This window comes from Lonchura striata, chromosome 7, assembly GCF_046129695.1.
Source record: "Lonchura striata isolate bLonStr1 chromosome 7, bLonStr1.mat, whole genome shotgun sequence".
NCBI lineage: Eukaryota > Metazoa > Chordata > Aves > Passeriformes > Estrildidae > Lonchura > Lonchura striata.
The window spans coordinates 24,776,704-24,797,015 of record NC_134609.1 but is presented as its reverse complement, the minus strand read 5'-3'; the positions used below and the strand labels follow the sequence as shown (position 1 = coordinate 24,797,015).

At 49.7% G+C, this 20,312-nt stretch overlaps 1 protein-coding gene across 3 annotated transcripts in view; it reads left to right on the top strand.

Annotated features, from left to right (window-relative positions):
- The window catches only part of AFAP1L2 (actin filament associated protein 1 like 2), a 63,972-nt gene extending 46,677 nt beyond the window's left edge, over positions 1–17,295 (top strand). The window contains exons 6-20 of one of the 3 annotated variants that reach the window (XM_021525949.2): positions 3,354–3,437; positions 5,684–5,886; positions 6,441–6,620; positions 7,201–7,290; positions 8,050–8,134; positions 8,767–8,871; positions 9,416–9,627; positions 11,259–11,404; positions 11,939–12,050; positions 12,686–12,916; positions 13,005–13,164; positions 13,351–13,515; positions 13,782–13,963; positions 14,542–14,670; positions 15,015–17,295. In XM_021525949.2, coding sequence (XP_021381624.2) covers positions 3,354–3,437; positions 5,684–5,886; positions 6,441–6,620; positions 7,201–7,290; positions 8,050–8,134; positions 8,767–8,871; positions 9,416–9,627; positions 11,259–11,404; positions 11,939–12,050; positions 12,686–12,916; positions 13,005–13,164; positions 13,351–13,515; positions 13,782–13,963; positions 14,542–14,670; positions 15,015–15,041 — 2,111 coding nt within the window. In that variant the 3' untranslated portion in view covers positions 15,042–17,295. Of the gene's footprint in view, positions 1–3,353; positions 3,438–5,680; positions 5,887–6,440; positions 6,621–7,200; positions 7,291–8,049; positions 8,135–8,766; positions 8,872–9,415; positions 9,628–11,258; positions 11,405–11,938; positions 12,051–12,685; positions 12,917–13,004; positions 13,165–13,350; positions 13,516–13,781; positions 13,964–14,541; positions 14,671–15,014 lie in introns of all 3 variants that reach the window. The other 2 variants (XM_021525948.2, XM_021525947.2) reach the window with 2 other exon arrangements.
- Positions 17,296–20,312: the final 3,017 nt, after the last annotated feature.

Below are 20,312 nucleotides of genomic sequence, written 5' to 3'. Positions count from 1 at the left end.
ATGGAGGACTTGAGATTTATGAGAACCAGTAAATGAAAGCACAGATATTTCATACAGCTTTTGGGACAAATTTGTTTTCTGTTGCTCATCACACTTGATACTACAGACCTAATGCTGGCTGGAAAGCAAAGACTACTGAATTGCTCAAATTTTTAACTTTTCTGTAGAAGTTAGTAATATGCTTGGGTCAGTATAGTAGCATCAGTGTAAAATGTTAGAAACCATTGTGTGTCCTCTTTGTTTTGGTGTTTTTCTGGCAGATAAACTGCAGTCCAGCACAAGTTTCTATTCAGGACTGAATGGTGAAGCTGTGGTGGCTTGCATTCGTGTCCTAGTGCTCTAATTGTCCCCTTGGGGCTCAAAATCCATGGCTCTGCTGGTCTGTTAGGAGTGATAACCATTTTTATAATTGGCTTGTTATTCAGCTCTGTCTCTTGTGGCTGTTTAACCATCTGTAAACTTGAGTAGAAAGCCATGCTTCGTGTGGGAGGGAAGCGTGTGTGTTCCTTTGCACACCCCACTCAGTGCCTGGGACAGCACCCCCAGCCATGTCCTGGAGCTGTGCCACCCCTGCCTTTCCCCTGTGGGCTCCCCACCCCTCTGGGAGGAGGCTGCTGTATGCTGAGCTCCCACATTCTCACTTTTTATGATGTGTTCCTGCATCCTTTTGTTGAGCACCCTTCACTGAGAGATTGCTTTCCTGTGATCTGATAGCAGAGCTGATCTTGTCACTTTATAATCCATTTAAACCCATAGGAGATGGATTATACCACCCCATGAGCAGAAGCAGATCTCTGCTCATCAGCCTTGGCTGCAGCAGAGTGTGTGGCATGGGCAGGGCTGAGTGGCAAGAGTCGAGGCAAGCAAAGAAGTGAGGGTTAAAGGTAACAGATTTGGATCTAAAGCCTTGGCTGTTGAATCTGAGCTTCATCTGGGAGAAGCTGGGTTCTCTCCAGCCCCAGTGTGAGCTCCTGGGTTTGGACCTCAATGTCAGTGAACAGGAAGATGGTGCCCAGCTCAGATGGGAAAGGTTCAGGCTCATCGTGGCCAGGGTGAAAGGTGCTGTTCAGTGCAGAGGAGAGGCCCCCCAGCTCTGCCCTGTGTTTTGCTGAAAGGCTCTGGGTCATGTGGCTGAGGAGAGGGCTGTGATGCCCTGTGAAGCCCTGCTGCAGCCTCATCCCCATGCCTGCAATGTAAGATAGAGGAGATTTCTTTTCCCCCTGCTGCACATTGGAAAAGTGGATAAATTGTTAAGAGCTGTGGCTTAAAAAGGCACATGCTGGATCAGCTGGAGTACAGCCATGGATCCATGTGCTGGGATACCCAGCTTGTGTTATCCAGGCAGCTCCATAAACCTGCCCTCAGATCAGAGACTTGGCTGGCAGGAATGATAAGTGCACACCCAGCTCCCACCTCTGCTTTTCCTGCAGCTCTGAGGCACAAATACAACCACTACCCACCAAATCTAGGTCAGTCAGATGCCCAAGGAAATGAGAGATGAGAGCTCTGCAAAAGGAGAAAAGCACAAATGATGGGAGCACTGCCCAAATGAGGCAGCTCTGGGAGGCTGGCTGTGGCTGCTGTGATCAGCTGTGTTGCACCAGCAGGCTCTGTGTTTTACTGAGCACTGCCACAGCTCTAAGTGGGGTTAGGAGCCTGTGAAAACAGCAGAGATGGGGCAGAGGATTCCAGTGATTCCCCACCACTGAGGTGTGTGGCGCCTTTGCATCCTGTACTTGCTCAGACACTGGTCCCCTCTGCAGACCCTGCCACATCCCTTCTGTACACAAACCTCCTGGTGTGCTACAAAGTGTGCTCTGTGCGAGGAGGAAGGAAGGAAGCATCATGAGAACCTCTGTTCTCTTTGGAAACCTCATGTTGGAGGTGGTTCCTTGGGGAGTGAGCCAGAAGGAGGAGCAGGGAAAGATGTGGAGCAGCAGGTATGTGGAAGGAGAGGGGCTGCAGGGGCTCAGGAGAAGGTAAGGTGTGGTGCCCTGAGCAGAGGGGAGCTGGGCAGTGATGTTGGTGCCCTGGTTTGCCTCAAGAGATCAGGCTGCAGCATGAGGGCCATCCTGCAAGTCCCCGTGCTGCCCTTTGTTTCGACAAGCACAAGATCCCCATCCCTTCCCCCTGCCCACCCTGTGCCCTGTTAGATGTCAGTAGTATTTGTATCTGTCCTACACAGTGGTGCTCACTGCTAGCAAATGATCTGGGACCTTGGTGTGACTGCTGTTGCTAAAGGGCAGTCTGCATATGCATGGCTTTGCCCTGGCCAAAGATGCTAAAGCCTGACCCCAGTAACCCCCAAGCCCTCTGTGCCTTTCCCCACAGGCTGCATAGGGAGGAGTGGCAGCCCAGGAAGCTGCTGGTGATCTTCCATAGAACGACAGAGTGGCCTGGGTTGGAAGGGACTTTAAAAATCATCTCATTCCAACCCCCATGCCATGTACAGGAACACCTTTCACTAGACCAGGCTGCTCAGAGCTCCAGCCAGCCTTGCCTTGAGCACTTCCAGGGCTGGGGCATCCCCAGCCCCTCTGAGCAACCTGTGCCAGCCTCATCATGTTTGCAGTCAAGCATTTTTCCCTGAAATCCAAGCTGAATTTACACTCTCGGTCTTAATTTCCCCTTGTCCTGTCGCTGTAAGCTCTGTGAGAAGTCCCTCTGCCATGCTGCCAGTGTTACAGCCTCAGCCTTGAAGACACCCACGTGTCCCAAACAGATGGGCGTAGTGAAATCAGACAAAAATAGAAACACCACTAAAATAAGTGGGTGCACTGCCAAGAAAGGACATCAAAGCAAGCCTCCAGATGGGCTGAGGAGATAGAGGTTTCGTGCACCATCAGAGGTGGGACTGTGAGACGCTGTAGCAAACCGTGGGTGAATTAATTAAAATGAAGCAAGCGGGCGAGTCTGCTGCATCTCGGGGTCCGTCTTTGATCAGCAGCATCCCCACCCCTCCGTTGGGGACTCTCTGCCTTTCATTTTCCAGCTCCAGCAGAGGCTGCTGCTTCCCTTCCCTCTTGGGCTGAAACGTGTTAAAGCCTTATCAGCATCCTTTGCATAATTGGAGGGTGCGATAAGGAGCGGAGTGAAAACGGGAGAGGGGCGACGTGGCTGCCAGCCGAGCAATCCTTATTCTGGCTGCTTTTAATGGCCATGACATGACTCTGTTTGAAAGGGAATTGCCTTGTTCGAGGGGTGGGTTGAAAATGCTGTCCCTTTATGAAATCTCAGCGTGCAGGAATGGGACAGCCTCACTGGCCGAGGGGATTGATGCCCTTGTTCTCTGCATTTGCTTATCTGTGGCTTTTTCTCTTTGTCTCCCTTTCTCTTTCTTTTTGACTGTGCAGGTCTTTTTGGTAGGCTTGCTGCGGCTGGACCCAGGCCAGGGTTGCAGGTTACTGAGGGCGTTATTTATGCCACAATAACTATGGGTATGGCATGCTTTCCCAACCTGAAGTGCCTTTTTTAAAAAACAACAACAAAATACCCCCAAAAACTTGGTTTTAGCAAAGATTATACGGTCTTTCCCCCTGGATTTGCCTGTTTCATGCATGGAGGGTAACCACCTCTCGCTGTTTCACACAATTATTTTTTGTGGCTTTCTCTGTGCTCAGGACAGACAATGAAGAGAACTTCCCTAGCTTTTGTTCCCCTGTTCTGTCACTGGGGTGGAGCTGATGTGTGGTAATTCTGGCTGTACTGACAGGTAGCTGTTTGGTGGATGGTTGAAGGTGCTCCACTGAGGCAGAGTGGCAGCATAAGGTGGTCTGAGCTTCCTGCATCATGGCATTGATTGAGCTCCCTGGGAGCTCCTGGGAAAGACCCACGGGAAGGCAGAGGTGGATTTAGATAAAGCCATCCAGGATTGTGGCTGCCACTGATGCCTGAGCTGTACGATTTGGGACTGAGAGAGCCTTGGTGGTGACCTCAGGGTTGTCACAAGCCACCAGGCAAGGCTTGTCCCCATTTGCCAGCTGCACAGCCTGGGAAATGCCTTTCCATCATGGGCCCATAGCAGGGTCACCAGGCCAGCAGTTGCTGCAGCTCTTCAAGTAGGGAAGAGCTCATCTCATGAGGAACCACACCTGGGGCTGTGGTTGATGCACAGAAGAGCATCCAGGGCTTCTCAGGAGTGAGGTGGCAGCCTGAGAGACCTGTTGCTCAGGTGGGGACACCAGAGACTTCCAAAAGAGGCCAGAGGGCCCATGTGGAAAAGGAGGAAGTTTTGGAAGATGAGGTTCCCTTAGGCATCCTTGCTGCTGCATATGGAAAGGTCCTGTAGCAGTGCAGAGTTTCAGCTCCTTGGTGTTTGTAGTGTTGAGAAACACCTACGCTGTTACTCCATCTGAATTTCTGCCTGTGGACAAGGTCTGCATGGTGAGAATGCACTGAGGTTTCTCATACAAGTTTTCCCATAAAAGATGGACAGTTTGATACATTGAGGGCATGGAGATGTGCTCCATTCAGAGACTTTGAAAGGGAGTATTTGCTTTTTTAAAAGTTTTTTAATTGGTGAAGTTTTGATTGCTTGAGGGAGGTTGTAGAGTGAAATTTCACTGGGGGCTAAGAGTGTAGCTTTGTTACTGCATCTCATTTCCTTTTATTTGAAAAACAAATAAACCCAACTGATAAGTTCTTGAGTGAAGCTCCTAATGCCTTTTTCTTTCTCTTTTCTGGCAGCTTTTCTTCGTTTCATTTGCACCAATCTGATAATGTTATTTTTATGTAGGTAGTAAGATTTGGTGAGAATCCAAATTAGATTAAATTCCAGTGAGAGAAACTTATGTCCATGCTGTTTGGTAGGACAAGAATGCCAAACCCTACACAAATTTTGCCCCAATCTTACCATACTGCTCTGTGAGCTTATGTCATGACTTAGAGCTCTAAATGCCAGCAGAGCATTGCAAATCCCCCTGCAGTCAGGGAGAACCTTTTCAGTGGTTTTGATGAACCTGGTACCAGTGATCAGCTGAAAACTCCAAAATTCTACAATGCCTTAGAGCTGAGTATTGAAAATTCCAACTCATCCTGGTAACATAGCAATCCATTTAAGAATGGACATAAAAAATCTTGTTACTGCTCCTCACATTTGCCACTTATGACTAATTTTTGGTTCTGCAACAGGTGTATTATCAAAGTTTCTTGCTGTCCCTTAGATGCTGAGTAGAGAGAGGGACCTGTTAGACCACAGAGGGAAAGTGAATGACATCTCAAATACAATAGATCATTGCTTGCTGCATGGCCTTGCAAATATCACTTTTACTTCTGGCATTTAGAGGACAAGGGCTGATTGTAGCTTGCTGTTGCCTTAAAAATTGTGCGTGTTTGGCTTGAAATGGAAAGTAGTAAAAGCATCTTTGGGGAGAAAGCAGCAAACACCAGGAAATGTCTAAGGGAATGTTCTCAAATTTGTGGTCAACCAAGAAGTGTCTTTTGAGTGTTTGCTAACAGAGGCCATTAGGCACAAAATACTGCAATTAGATTCATATTGGGCTAGAAAGCTAAAAGGATCTATGAGGGTAATTTTCCTATTAATTGTCCCCCTGTAGGAGAGCCTCAAAAGACACATCCCTGCACTGGAAGCTTGTGCATGTGTGAGCATGGCTGAGGGAAGCATTTGACTCAGAGTTGTTCTAAAAATGGATTTAATGACAGAGCTTTGCTTTTGTTATAGAAGATGGTGAAGCTGTTAGTAGTTCCTACGAATCTTACGATGAGGAAGAGAGCAGCAAAGGCAAGTCAGCAACCCATCAGTGGCCATCCCCAGAGGCCACCATTGAGCTGATGAAGGATGCCCGCATCTGTGCCTTCCTGTGGAGAAAGAAGTGGCTGGGACAGTGGGCAAAACAGCTGTGTGTTATCAAGGACACCAGGTTGCTGGTGAGCAGATCCTCTACTCTCTGTCTAAAACAATCTGGTTTTATGAGCTGAGGAAGGAAGTGGCACCTCAGCCCATGTTAATGAGCTGGCAAAAAACAAAAAAAATGCTTCAAAAGCCATGTCCTGGAGATTTGGGGATCTTATTCCTTTTTTAGGAGGAACATGGGCATGGGATTGCTGAAGGGGACACATGGACACATTTGTGACCAAAATCCCAATCCCCCAAAACGTCTAGGCATACTTTTTGGGGGAAACTTTTTGAGATGGTTGGGCAGAAGGGATACTTACCTCAGAGGCTAACCTCTGGGGTTAGCCAGTGGTTAGAGGCTACCCACATACTTCATCCTGTGTCAGTAGAAGGTATTTCAGACCACATAAGCATGCAGTCAGATGTATGTGTACCTGGACATATAGGGATCTCCTGTGTGTAGTCTGTGCAGACTTGTTAGAACTGTAGGACCCTCTTGCACGAGTCCCTTGTGGGGTTGAGTTCGTGCCAGCGAGCAGAAAGGTTCCTCCTCTGCCTCTCAGCCTTTCCTGTCTTCCTTCCCCAGTGCTACAAGAGCTCCAAAGACCACAACCCCCAGCTCGACGTGAATTTGCTGGGCTGCACAGTCATTCACAAGGAAAAGCAAGTGAGGAAGAAAGAGCACAAGCTGAAGATTATCCCCACGAACGCTGATGTCATCGTGCTGGGGCTGCAGAGCAAAGACCAGGCAGAGCAGTGGCTCAGGGTCGGTGACACCTTCAGGACTTGTCCCACTGGTGCTCCCATGCTTTGCTGGGAAACCAGATCTTATCTCAGCCCTGTCCTTGCTCTGGCTCCCTTCCCCACTGCAAGCCTTTATACAAATATACCACTTCATTTTCATGTCCTGGCATAGATTCTTCCTGCAGCTCCCTGCTGCCTTCAGTGTGCTGGAGGCCACGTGGGGACCTCCCAGCCCAGCTGCTGTGGTGGGGGCTGTCGGGGGGAATGTCTGGGGTGGGTCCCCAGCATGAACTGGCTGAGGGCAGGGGTAAATGCAGCCCTTCCCCTGGGACAGCAGCAGGAGGAGGAGCCTCCTGGAGCCCAGGACGGCCATGGGGCTGTGAGACGCCAGGGCTGCCTTTGCTGGCAGCCTCTCCCAGTGACTTGGATCCAGCCATTTCTGCTGGATGCCTGATGCAGCACCAGGACAGGCCCCAGGGTCACAGGGACAGTAAACCATGGGTCTCCCAGGCTGATGCGGTTTTGCCTGTCCTAGTTGGGGGAGATTAATTGATCCTGTTACTGCAGCTCTCTCACAGGCTTTGGCTTCCCCTTCTGCACAGGTAATCCAAGAGACCAGTGGTCTGCTCTGTGAAGGGGGCAGTGAAGGCAACCAGTACATCCCAGACTCGCAGCGTCTCAGTTACCCAAAGGTACATCTTGTCTCCACAGACAGAATTAGCACTCAGGCTTTCCAGCCCTATTCTTTCAATAGATTGTAGTGTAGGTGCCTTAATTTTAGGTAAGCAAAGACTGATATGAGTGTAACCAGACCCCTGTGCTGCTGAAAAGGAGCATTCTTGGAACTATCTTAATTTTCCTTTGCATCTTAATTTTGTTGCCATGTCTTCCCTCCCAGACTAACTCAGCATTTGGCTACCCACTGTCCAGGGCAGGAACTGCTGTCTTATCCAATGGGATGGTTGTGTTCCCTGAGAGCTTTGGGAGTGTCATAGACCCTTGGATGCCAGGGCTTGAGCCATCTCTAATCCAGGTTTAGGTGAAACTCCCATGGGAGCAGCTTGTTCCAAAACAGTGAGAGGACAAAGAGACTTTCCTAAGTCTCTGGTGGATGCCCAGAATGGACCTGCTTGGGCACCTGGCTTCTGCCCACGTCCCCTACAGGGATTGTCAAATGCCCCCACCAACCAGGCTGCAGGGTGGGAGGCCATAGGATTGCACTGGTGGTGCCACTGTGTCTCCCCAGAGGTGAGCCCAGCTGGGGTGGGGCATGTTCAGGAGCAATGGGGAGGGCACAGTGTGAGTGAGCTGGCTGGGGATGTCTGGGGGAAGCATCTGCTACAGAGAGAATGGGACCATATAATACAGGAGAAGGGGGAATTGCAGCACATTCTGGCTGGAAGAATGGGTCACCTGCATCTGTGGAGCCTGTGCCTGGTGCTTGTTGACAGGTGGAAGTGTCTGAGAGATACTCTGCAGCCTCCGAGAGCGGGAGCAGCACCGACGGCCACGCCGAGACAGCTGAGGCAAAAGATGGTAAAACTTTGCCCTGGGAATGGCAGGGAAAATGGGCCCCTGACCCTTCTGTAGCTCCTGCCACTCCCACCTCAAACAGACCTGATGAAAGCTGTGTGTGCATTCATTGCCTGGGAATTTGATTTTCTTACCAGGATTACCTGTTGGTTCCACAAGTTTATTCACACACTGGCTGATGTGCTCAGTAGGAGAATGTTGGCGAGGTTCTTTGGGCATAAACTTTTCCCTTTCCCACCTTGTGTCCCTATTTTAGAGAGAAAAAGACTTGAGTACAGTAAATGTTAATGGGTAATGGCTCTTAATTGTTTGTGGTGTAGGAAAGTGAAGGGAGGTTGGTAACTGCCCAGCAAGAGCTGTGCAAGCACTTCCCACTGATCCTGCACTGACTGGCCTTTGCTCAGAGGCAACCCACGTGTAAAGCAATGTAGATTAGGATCCTCTGCAAATCCCTAACTGATCTTACTGGTGCCATCTTCCTCCTGAACTTCCCGTGCTTTGGACTTTTCCAGCCTGTCCCTGAGTCACAGGTTTGCCCTCTGCAAGGGATGTGTGTGAGGTGGGGGCAGGAGCCCCAGCTGGGCCAGCAGGCTGGGAGCTGGGAAAGCCACACGTGTCTTTTTCATTTCTGGTAGTTAAGAAGAAGGGCACAACTGGCCTGAAACTGAGCAACCTGATGAACCTCGGGAGGAAGAAGTCCAGCTCCCTGGATAGCCCAGAGAGATCCCTGGAGACTTCAAGTAAGTGGCAGCATGAGTCCCTCTGCAGGGATTTGCCTCAGGGCTGGATCTCAGTGTGCAGGGCACGATGAGCACCAGGCATCATCCTCCTCAAACCACCTGCCTGTGCCAGGTGGTCCTGTCAGCAAATCCATGCAGATTATGATGCCTGTGGCTCTCAGGGTGATCCAAGAGGAAGGGTGGGTAACACCAGACATGCACACACAGGGCATTTGTGCTGCCCAGGATGTGGGAGCCTGCAGGGAGAGTTGTGAGGGTCAGCTTGTATTTATTACCTGGGACCAACTTTGTCCAACCAGCTGCAGCCATCTTGCTGCTCCAAAGATACCCTGAATTTCAAGGGTCTCATTTTCAAGATTTTTGCTCCTTTCACCCTGTTTTGCGTGGATAGGACAGCTTGTCTTTGTGCTTTTGCTCTTTATTGGTGCCTGTGATTTTGTGTTGTGTGATGACCTCATAACTTACCCCTTAGACATCCCCAGGCACACAAAAATAATAAGGATTAAATGGAAATTGTGTCTAAGTCAGCTGTGATTACTTGCAGGTTACCTGAATGTGCTGGTGAACAGCCAGTGGAAGTCACGGTGGTGTCAGATAAAGGATGGACACCTCCATTTCTACCAGGACAAGAACCGAAGCAAACTGGCTCAGCAGCCCCTGAGTCTGGCAGGCTGTGAGATCATCCCAGAGCCCAGCCCTGATCATCTTTACTCCTTCCGCATCCTGCACAACGGGGAAGAACGGCTTGTTCTGGAGGTAGGGCATCTGTCCCTGAGAAAGCTCTGCTTAAAAGCATCAGCTTGGGTGCCTTAGGAGGTCTAAATGCCAGTGAGTTCCTCCAGAGGAACCTCAGTCCAACAAAACAGAACCTGGAGAGCAGGACTTTGGTTCATCTGCCTGTGGTCACCTAGAATGTGTCCCAACCTACTGGTAATCCAGGCTGTGTCTGGTGCTGGCACCTCCAGAGGGACCATTCAGCCTTCATCTTAGGCACTCATCTTAGGGTGGGATGTGGGGTCCTCTGGTGATTCCCACCTCTCCCCCCACTGCAGGATAACCTTGGATAATTCAGTTCTGTGGAGTGCATTGCAGATGGTTAATGTTAGAGCAGAAGAATGCCACTTTAGTGATTTAAGGCTGTGTTTAGGAGGAACAGAGAACCTCATGTTTTGACAGCAGAGCCCCAAAACCATGGGGCACACATCCCAAGTAAGCCTATCACAGATCTGCCCCTGAAAGTGCAAGTGAATTCATCTCCATCTGTTACTTTCCTTTGCCTGCATCCAGGACTGTTATCTCTAATCTTCTCTCTGACGACAGCATGATTATAGTAGGAGGTGGACAATGTGAGCAATTTCCTGTATTTTTCTAGTGGGTGGAATATTTATAGCTAAACAACAGACTTGGAGGGCATGCTGTGAAATTGGAAGATGTTTTTGTTTAATTTCTGATTCAGGGTATGTCTGTATCAAAGAAATTTTGCCCAATTACAGATGTAAAGAAGAGGTGCTGGGAAAACGTACATTTTGTGAATGGAAGAATCTGTATTTTGTTGGAATGTCAGACTCAATGTCAGACTCAATGTACGGACTGGCTGGCTGGCAGGCTTCCCAGGGACTGAAGTCTCTGCTAAAAAAAAAACCAGACTGAAATCTTAAAATATACTTTCTAGTTTGGAAAGTGTATATATATTCACTTTCCCTGAATTTTACTTCGTGGTTACTGCTCTGACTCCTCAAATCAGTGCAAAAAGTGGCTGCATCAGCCAACTTCTTGCTTCAGGTGCAGTCCCCTGCACTGGGAGGTGCATGTGGCTGTTTGCTAGAGCTGACTTCATGGCGCAGAATTTAACTCTTCCTGTTGCAAAATGTCAGACTGCACTCTGCAGCTGGAAATTGGGTCCTGACCATGTTAAAGCAATGGACTCTGATGTTCTAAACTCTTACCTTCTCCTCTGCAAAGAACCAGGAAGGGGTTTGTGCTCTGGGACCTCGAAGGGTCAGGTTTCCTTGCCTCTGTTTTGGCAATCCCGTTGCTGCACTCTGCTGGTGCAAAATAAAACCCGCATGCTTTCTCTCACCCAGAGCTGCTCCCTGCCAGCATCTCCAGCCCCAGAGACTTCTCTTACTCTCGTAGACAGCTGAGTTGATCACGACTGAAAGGAAAATGCAGACTGACTAGAAATTTTAGGAAGGAGTAGAGCAAAGAGCTGCATTTATCTAGCTGCCAAATTTTTGAATCAGTCCATACACAGAGCTGTTCATCTTTCCCCTTGGAAGCCCAGGGGATTGCCCAGCGTGTTTCCCTACCCAACCTAAGCCAGAATCAGGCCTGTGAGTGCAGAGAAACTACTGCAACCTGTGTTTGTCTGTCTGATCACCCTGCAGGCAAAGTCCTCAGAGGAAATGGGCCACTGGCTGGGCCTCCTCTTGTCGGAATCAGGCTCGAAAACAGACCCAGAGGAATTCACCTACGATTACGTGGATGCTGACAGGGTTTCCTGCATTGTGAGCGCTGCGAAGAATTCCTTCTTGTATGTCACTGGTAATGGGCTGGGGCTGGGAGAGGGAAAGCAAGCCAGAGCAGGGGGCTCTCCTCTTGTGGGAGGTTGGCTGCCATGGAAATAGGTGGTAAATTCACAGCTCCAACTCAGTCAGTGTCTTTTGGGACAGGAGAGCACTTCTGTCCCACAAGGGTGCATCTGGCCTGAGCTGCAGCTTGCCATGGGGCTTGTGCCTGAGTGGCTCTTGCAAAAGCAGGTTGGGCTCTCAGCCACCCAGTCCACCATGCCACTGGGACAGGATGACTGTGCTGCTTTGGCTGAGGGCTGGGCGAGAAAGGAGAGAGCCCAAGGGAAATACAGCCCCACTCTGGTGGGTGCTGTTATCGGGCAGCAGCAGCAGTGACCCCACTGCTTTGTATGGCTCTGCCTTCTCCTCTCCTGCACCTGGCTGCCTGGCCTGGCCCAGACCTGAGCATTGGTGTTCTCAGATGTCAACATGCAGCATTGCAGAGCCATGCAGCAAATCCAGTCCCCCTGATGGGATGTCCTACTGCCTGTTCACAGCCTAATGCAGAGGAAATACTCTGAGCCCAATGCCTACATCGACAGCCTGCCCAAGGGCCGGGTGCAGCAGGACGAGCTGTACGACGACGTGGATCTGCCAGACCTGCCTGTGGTAAGACAGCTGCCAGCTGCAGGGAGCTCTGAGGACACCACAGCAAACATCTGGCCATGGGGAGTCTCCAGCAGTGAAAGGGGGGGATTCCCAGCCCCTGGAGAAATCTGCAGTGGAGCAGAACCAAGTGGTGGAGAGGAGTTGCTAAGGAATGGGAGAGAGGTTTCCTAAAAGGATTGTGGGGATCCTCTGGCAGCTGGGATAAAATTCCACAGTTTTCATCAGCAAAAAGCATGGATTATTTGGTGATAATGGGCTTTTTGAAGCCTAGCCTTTCAAAATTCCTTTTTATACCTCTAAGAGCAAGTCCTGTGTCAAAGGATAAGAACAATGGGCCGTGCTGGGAATGGGACTGTTACCTCAGGAAAGGCAAAGAATGTGGCATGGGTTGTTGGACGTACAGCAGTGTGATATCCTTGCATGAGGCTGCTGCTACCATCAGAGAGGCTTATTGAAGGAAAACAGGAGGGGCCTTTCCTTCAGTACTTCAAAAAGGCCTCTGTGGATTAACTCAGAGATTGGCATTTTAGTTCCTCTAAGATTTTTGGAAAATACTCCAGATTGCCTGAGATAGTGCTGTTCTGCAGTGAGATGTTTCTTGTACTTTGAGTTGCAGCAGATGGTCTCTTTTGCAGGAAGAAGTACCCAAGAGTGAGAGCAAATTGGAGGGGGATCAAGACAGAGTGTATCTGGATCTCACCCCAGTGAAGTCCTTACTACACTGTGCTGGCAAGATGTCATGCCAGTCTTCCCCCCTCAGCTCACCATCTCTAGAAAGGGCTGCCAGCAAGGCTGCCCCAGAGAGCACAGCTGAGACAGCCCCCATGGCTGAGCCCTGTACTAAGGCAGCAGAGACCTCGGAGCAGGTACTGTCCAAACCGTGATGCCAGGCCAGGCTTAATCACTGAGCCAGTTCCCTACACCTCCTCATCCCACTTCATTTCTCCTTTCCAGAAACAGCCAGAGAAGCCAGAGCCCGAGGAGGCTCTGCCACATGTCCCTGCTATCAAAATCCAGATCCAGCAGCAGAACATGCCCGAGGTGCCAGCAGGCACAGTTCCAGTGGGCAGTCCCCAGCTGGTGCCTGCACACCGGCCCAAGATGCCACTGCCAGGTGGGTGTGCTGCTCAGGTGCCCAAAGGTGCTTAAAGAGAGGTGGTGCCCTGTGATTTGACTTGCCTCTGCTCTGCAGCAGTCTGTGTTCCGACTCTAGTGGTTGGTGACTTTTCAGACCTTCCCTTGTTTTCTCCCTCCTGCTTTTTCCCCCCTGACTGAGCTTGTTGGTGGGTTGTGTTTCCAGCAGCAGTGGAAACCAAGCTGGGCAAGAACAGGACAGAGGCAGAGGTGAAACGATTCACAGAGGAGAAGGAGCGGCTGGAGAAGGAGAAGGATGAAATCCGAGCTCAGCTCACCCAGCTGCGCAAGGAGAGACGGGAGCTAAAGGAAATGCTTGGTGGCAGCACAGGTAGGGCAGGACAAGGTGAGATGTGTGGAAATGAGCCAAGGTGGGGCCATGGAGAAAGAGGGGGCAATGAACCTGGCCCTTCTGGGACCAGAAGAGATGAGGGGAACCTGGTGCTTTCAGCTAAACCATATAACCCAGATGACACTAGAGCAAGAGTCACAGTCCCTCTTGGGATAAAACCCAAGGTAAATGTACAGGACATGCCCTGCTCCCCTCAGGAGATCCCCAGGTTCCCAGCAGGCACCAAGATTCCTCTTCCTACACAGACAAGAGCCTGGAGCAGAGGCTGAAGGAGATAGATGAAGAATGCAAAAGGAAGGAAAGCCAGAGGGTGGACCTGGAGCTGAGCCTGGTGGAAGTGAAGGAGAACCTGAAGAAGGCAGAGTCTGGCCCGGTGACACTGGGCACAGCAGTGGACACCACACACCTGGAGAACACAGCCCCACGGGTATGTGGGGCACCCCTGGGACACACAGCAGCTTTCTGGCAGCTAGGCAGTCACGCAGTCTCGGCCTGCTTAAAAATAACAGCATCATTAGTGTAATACGCAATCTTGTATGAATGTACAGCTAATATGTCTGTATATTATATTATATATAATATGCATAATTTAATAATAATCTAATGAGGTAACAGCAGTAATGGGGAAGTGAAAAGTGGATGAGACTCAGGAAAGTGGGGTCTTGAGCAGCACCCTCCAGAGCCATGCAGGTCTGGACTCAGCTCCTTCTGCATTTGGCTGAGCTAAGGGATAGTTTTTGCAGGAGATTCAGGCATCTAAATTCCTTCTTGGGAACTTGTTCCCATGAAATGGAGATCTGCACCCTGCTATGTACCTCTAATTCTAGAGTACTCAAAACCCAAACACTCCACAAACTCCCCTGGTGTTTTTTTTAATTGGCTTGTCACTGAAAGAATGCACGTCTGTGCGAAGGGGATGACACTGTGACAAGGAGGTAGTGGGAAAAGGCAGCAGTCTCTCTCAGCAGTCTGTAGTCAGAACCATTTCTATGATTTTTATTGCAGGTTCAGGCAAAGAGTGCCAGTCCAGCAAACAGCACAGAGAACTCACCGGTCAATTCAGCAACGGCTTTAAAGAACCGGCCTTTATCTGTTATGGTCACGGGGAAGGGAACAGTCCTACAGAAAGCTAAGGTAAGGTACAGCAGAAAAATCCATCTGGGACAGCCTCTGCCTTTCCTTTCTGGCAGTGGAGCAAACTGGCTGTGGTGGGATGGGGTTGTGGGGGGGGTCTCATATCTGGGAAACACCCCTGACCAACACAATTCAGAGCACATCAGCCTGGTTTTCCTCCAGTCTTTTCACCTGTGTTTGCCTTGCCTACAATTTAAATGAATAAACACATGCATTGCTTATAACTTAAAGATATCCCTGACCCACCCTGCAGCCAAAACCACCTGGGGACCGGACAATCATGTTGATCAACGTTATGGTTGCCTGCTTTGCATTTCAACTAATTTGCCTCTATTCCTTGGCAGGAATGGGAGAAAAAGGGAGCTAGTTAGAAGCACATTGCTCAGAGATGGACTAAAGACTCGAACTGCCCACGCATGGCCCAGGGGATTCAACCATCTGTCGGTGGAGGTTGGGTGTTGAGCAGCACCACACACCAAGTGCCTCCTCCACGTCGCGCCCACGGCTCGGACGCAGCGCTGGAGCCAACAGCTGCTGATCCGAGTTATCCCACTTGAACTTGCTCTTTCCAGACAAATCCCAATCACGTAGCTAAAACAATAACAACCAGTGGCAATCCTTCCATCAAAGTCCTAACCCAGCTGATGTAAACAAGAATGTTACTGTACATAGGGGGTGTTCTGTGTATTTCTACTCTGAAGGTTTATCAATGAGTTATTAAGGTTTCTATATTAGTGACTGTAGTGGATTCAGAAGGAACCTCTGATATTCCTCAGCCTGGTGAGTTTGTACCTGTCCTGATAAATTGGAGTCAACTAAAGTCTCACCTGTCTTGCTGCCAGTCATCACTCAGCTGCATTTCATCCAGCCTTCAGTCAAGGGCTATCCCCACATGTGAGCAATGCTTCAAATATGAATGAGAAGCACACAGCAGCCTGTCCAGGGCATTTCTAATCAGTGTCCCGATACACTCCAGCATCTCCTACCAGCTGCAGGTTTGCTAGAATATTGAGCTGCTCACCTTCTCGTGCTGTAGGCTGTTACAAACTGGCAGCACCAAAAGCTCTGAGCAAAGATCTGCCAGGCAGATTCAGTTAACTTTCTTGAAGATCTTACTTCACCTGAGGAATTTGGTCTAAAAAAAAGGAAAAAAAAAAGAGATAAAAAAAAAATCATATTTGAGGGCTTGCTCAGCTGTTTCATGGGAAATCGAGATCCCAGTGCATCCTTCAGGGATCCCCTTACCCAAGAGAGGGGAGGTAAAGCAGTCCCCATGCTCCTGCCCCAGCTGTGATGGTGTCTGGTCCTCACAGAGCTGCAGCTGAAGCCATCCCTATGCCCCTGTGTCCCTCCCTGCCTGCCCTGCAGTAAGGCTGCACTGCCAGGGCTCTGCTGGACGTCTTGGTGCTGCCACCCTTATTTCCTGATCATTAATACTGCCTTTGGCCCCTGGCAGTGTGGCCCACAAAGCCCACCCCTCTCTACCCTAGACAAGCTTTCTAATGGAAGAGGTTGGAGATTTGAACAGCTAAACTTAGAGACATAGAAATTTGAAGGGTGGTAGTGGGTTGGCAGAAATCTATGCACACCTCCCCTCCCTGTAACCTGCTGACACGTGTGATGGGCTGGAGACATATTTTTCTGTCTCCTCTGATGGCCCTTCAGAGCCCAGGCTCCAGAACTGGGTTGACTGGATGGGGCTGGAGCTGTTTTCTAACCCTGCAAAGTTAAATCAGCACCAATTCCCAGGATAGGCTGTCCCTGGGGTCCTGTGGCTACACCAAAGCCAAGGTAAAGGCAGACAGGAAAAATCTTGTACTTTCCTTACCCTGGAAATGGCTTGAGAGCACCTCTAAAGGGCTGTTCTTTCTTTACAAAGGCCAAACAGCCAGTGGGATGCACAGGGCTGTGATACCCAGAGCTGGTGGTGTCATTGGGGTGAGTGAGAATGTCCTGACAAGGGCTCTGGGCTTGCTCAGGCCCACCACAGAGCCAGGGTGGAACAAAACACTTGGTCAGGGTGTCCTGGAAGCAAGAAGGTGACTGTGCTCCCATTTATTTTACTCTTTAGTTTCCACTGTGCTGCAGATGGAGGAATTGGTAATGCCAGGCCTCAGGAGCCTCAGCTGTCAGGGCATCCTATGTTTTGCACATAGGAAAAAATCATGCAAATAAATCATGCTGACTCTTCTGGTTCAGCACCCTGGGGACTTCCTTCTCCAGAGCACCAGAAGGCCACAGACTCCATGAAGCTTTTGTTTTGGGCCATGATGGGCTGGCAGGAGCCCCTCTTTATTCCCTAAATATCCATGTAGTACCGTGCCCTCGGCGTAGAGCCCGCTGGCATCCTGCAGGATTGTCCAGACATTTCACAGTGGTACTGAGAGAGCGAGGCACAAGAGAGCTCTGCTTTCCCCTCACAGCCCAGCCAGCTCCAGTGCTCCTGCTGGGATGCCTCCATGAGGGAATGGTAAACATAGGCAAGTCCTGGGCAACACACTCCCCAAACAAGAAATGTTAAACAATGTGTCCCCATTGTTTTCCTAACTCAAGGCATTTCCTGTGTTGTAACTGTGACCTATAAAGTGGCGCTTTAGAGGGTTTTATAATAAAATTTTGAGTATATTATGTTACCAGCGTTTTTCTCAGTAATGGGGCTTGTCCCTGCTCAACTTTCCAATAGATTTCAAGTGCATCAAATCCCCAATACCATTAGTTACTACAAATTCTTAGCTATGCAGTGTACAACTGCAGCGAACTATAGCTTAAATAGTAGTGATTACACCATCAAGCAAACCAATTTTCAGAGCTCTGACCCACTGAAAAATAGCAGTAACCCCCATAATTTACGTGAAGACACGTAACAGATTGCTGCCTGTATCTCCATAGCAGTCCTTTTGCACAGGACCAGCAGTGAAAAACCTTCTACTACCTTCCTCTGGCCACTAGATAGCAACTGTGTGCAGGCTTAGTGCCTGCTGCACTCAGGGAAAACTGGGATGGCTTTAGCTGGAAAGGAAGGAAAAAGTTATTAAAGAAAACAGTTGAGGCCCTACAGAACAGACACCAAAGCTGACACATCTGTGAAATATCTCTTGGTGGCTCCACTCCCACAGACAGCTTGGGAGGCACTGTAGCTACAGCACAAATTCCTGAGCAAGGTCCCACTCCCTGGCCCCTTGACACAAACCTGCCAATGAGTTCCTTAGTGTCCTGACAGCCCCTGAGCCCAGGAATCCCCAAAGAACTCGATTTTGGGGGGCTGGTTTTGTGCACTGAATGGACAGCAGCAGCAGCTGCTTTTATCCTTCGCCAGCATTGCTGCCCCATTGCCTATAGCTGCTTTAGAACACCCCTGTGTCAGCTCCAGCTGATAAAATCACTGCTTTGCCAGTCATTCCTGTGCAATCCTGTGCACATGCAGCCTGAAGTGGCCCCAGCAGAATTCCATATTCTTCTGGAGGGAGATTTCCTGCTACAAACCATTTTCCTTAGCGAGTTTCTCATTTAAGTACCTCCAAATTTCTTGCTTTGGATACACAGAGCCCCCCAAAAGCTCCTGGGTGTTCCTGACTAGCATACCAAGGTTGCTAGTGGGCGTGTTGATTTCCCAGTAAGACAAAAGTTAAGTGACACATTTTAAAGGGGGGAAAAAAAAATTACCTTATATCAATGGAGAAGTTGGCCTGAATGTTTATATAAGTTGTCTCAGGTATTAATCAAATTAATTTGTTTCTGCTGCAGAGATTGCAGGGGGTTTTGAAGCTGAAGAAGCCAGCTAGCTTTACAGGGAGTATCAGCAGACCTCTTGCTTTTGGCCCTGGCTTTTGGCATGCAGGGAAAATGGCACAGTGGGATCAAACCCCAGCTTCCCTGCTGCAGCCCTTACAGGACAGGTGCCAGCCAACATTTACTTACCACAAACAGGCATGGTTTTGCTTGCTGAGGGAATGCAAGACTAAAGGGGGTGAAAATCGTGGCACTTACTTAAATCCCATTTTTAAAGGAGAAACAGGCTCTCCTGGAGTCAGCAGTGGCCCAGGACCAGCCAAAGCTCACTCCAGAGTGAGAGTAATTCAGAGCTCCATCAGTAAGAGCAGCCCAGACACTAATGACAGGCTGGCACAGACAGCATCCTCTGAGCTCCTCTGATGCCAGACAGGATTAGTGCTGCCTTTGCAGGGCCCCCACCTCCTCAGTGCCTGTGCCAGCCTCAGATACTGACCCAGCCTTAAGGGAATGAGCTCCCATCAGGGAAAGGCTCATTAAATACTTCTGACTGAATCATGGCAAGTCTGAGAGTGAATTTAATAAGGGATCATGTCAGAAACCCAAGCCACTTACCTACTTTTTTTTAATTAAAATTTACAACAGAAAGGGCCTACAGATTAGCCAGGAACATCAAGTCCCATTTTTAAACAGAAAAAGAAAACAGCTCCAATATCTGCTCCACAGTGTCCTGCTCGCCTGTGGGACCAGCAGATTTCTCCAAGACCATCCCATACATCCTTATTATCAGGCTGGCCCTTCCCATCTCCTCCCAAAGCTCCATGACCTCTTACCTTGCAAAGTGCTTTGTCTCATACAAAAGGAGAGCTGCTGGGTGCTGCTGCTGCCAGAGAATGTCTGAGCATCTATGCAAGGCTTCAGGAATCACCTGCTTTCAGGAGGAATGTCAGGAGGAAAGTCATATGTAGATCCCTGGGGCACTAAGACCTCATCCAGGTGTGCTCAGGGCCCACAAACTGAGTTTAGAAACCAGCTTTCCTGAGCTACTCCACGAGTTCCCAACCTCTCACATCATCTCTACTTGACAAACTGATGCACAGAGATAGATAAATCCTGTCCAGCATTAAATGTTGTCTCCAGCATGAGATTTTGCAGTCTGCACATCCTGAATCTCACAGAGATGTTGGTGTACCTGTGGTGCTTAAAGCCAGCAGGATGGTAAAAATGCAGGGTTTCCCCAGCTCCCAGGCAAGCCTGCCTTGCTCCTTGTGCAGCCCACAGGTATACTTAATTCCTGTGCATTAAAATAAAGAACTGCCAGACAGATTACAGCACATTAGCCATGAGATAAAGTGCTCAGCAGCAGCACTGTACACAGTGTCCTGCAAACAGCAGAAGGGAAAGGCTTCAAGCATTTCAGGAGGCCAGGAATGGCTGTGCCAGCTGCAGGGCTGTGTCCCAGGCAGTGTGAGCACTCTGCTGTCTGGGGGGACAGGCTGATCCCACAGAGGATGAGGCCTGGGAGCAGGGAGCTGATGATGCTGCCAGGCAAACGATGGCAGAGAATCGCCCAGGGAGCTGCAAAGCCAGCAGGGCAGCGGGGAGAGAGGAGGGGTCCCTCAGACCCTTCACACAAGGATGCACAAGGGGGTCAGGGAGACTTTGGGAGCAGTTTGTCTGGGATCCAGCCAGCTCCACAGGCACCTCTGCACCACACCATGAACCTCGTGTTTGGTGTGAGTCTGGCCAAGCCCTTTCTCCCCACATGAAGAGAAGACTGACAGGTTAACAGCAGAGGCAATGCTGAGCTACAGCCATGCCTAAGAAACATTAATAGATTCATTTCCCTTTTATCCCAAATGTCATTTCCCTTTTATCCCCTTCAACTAAGCCTCTATTCTGCTGTGCCTCAG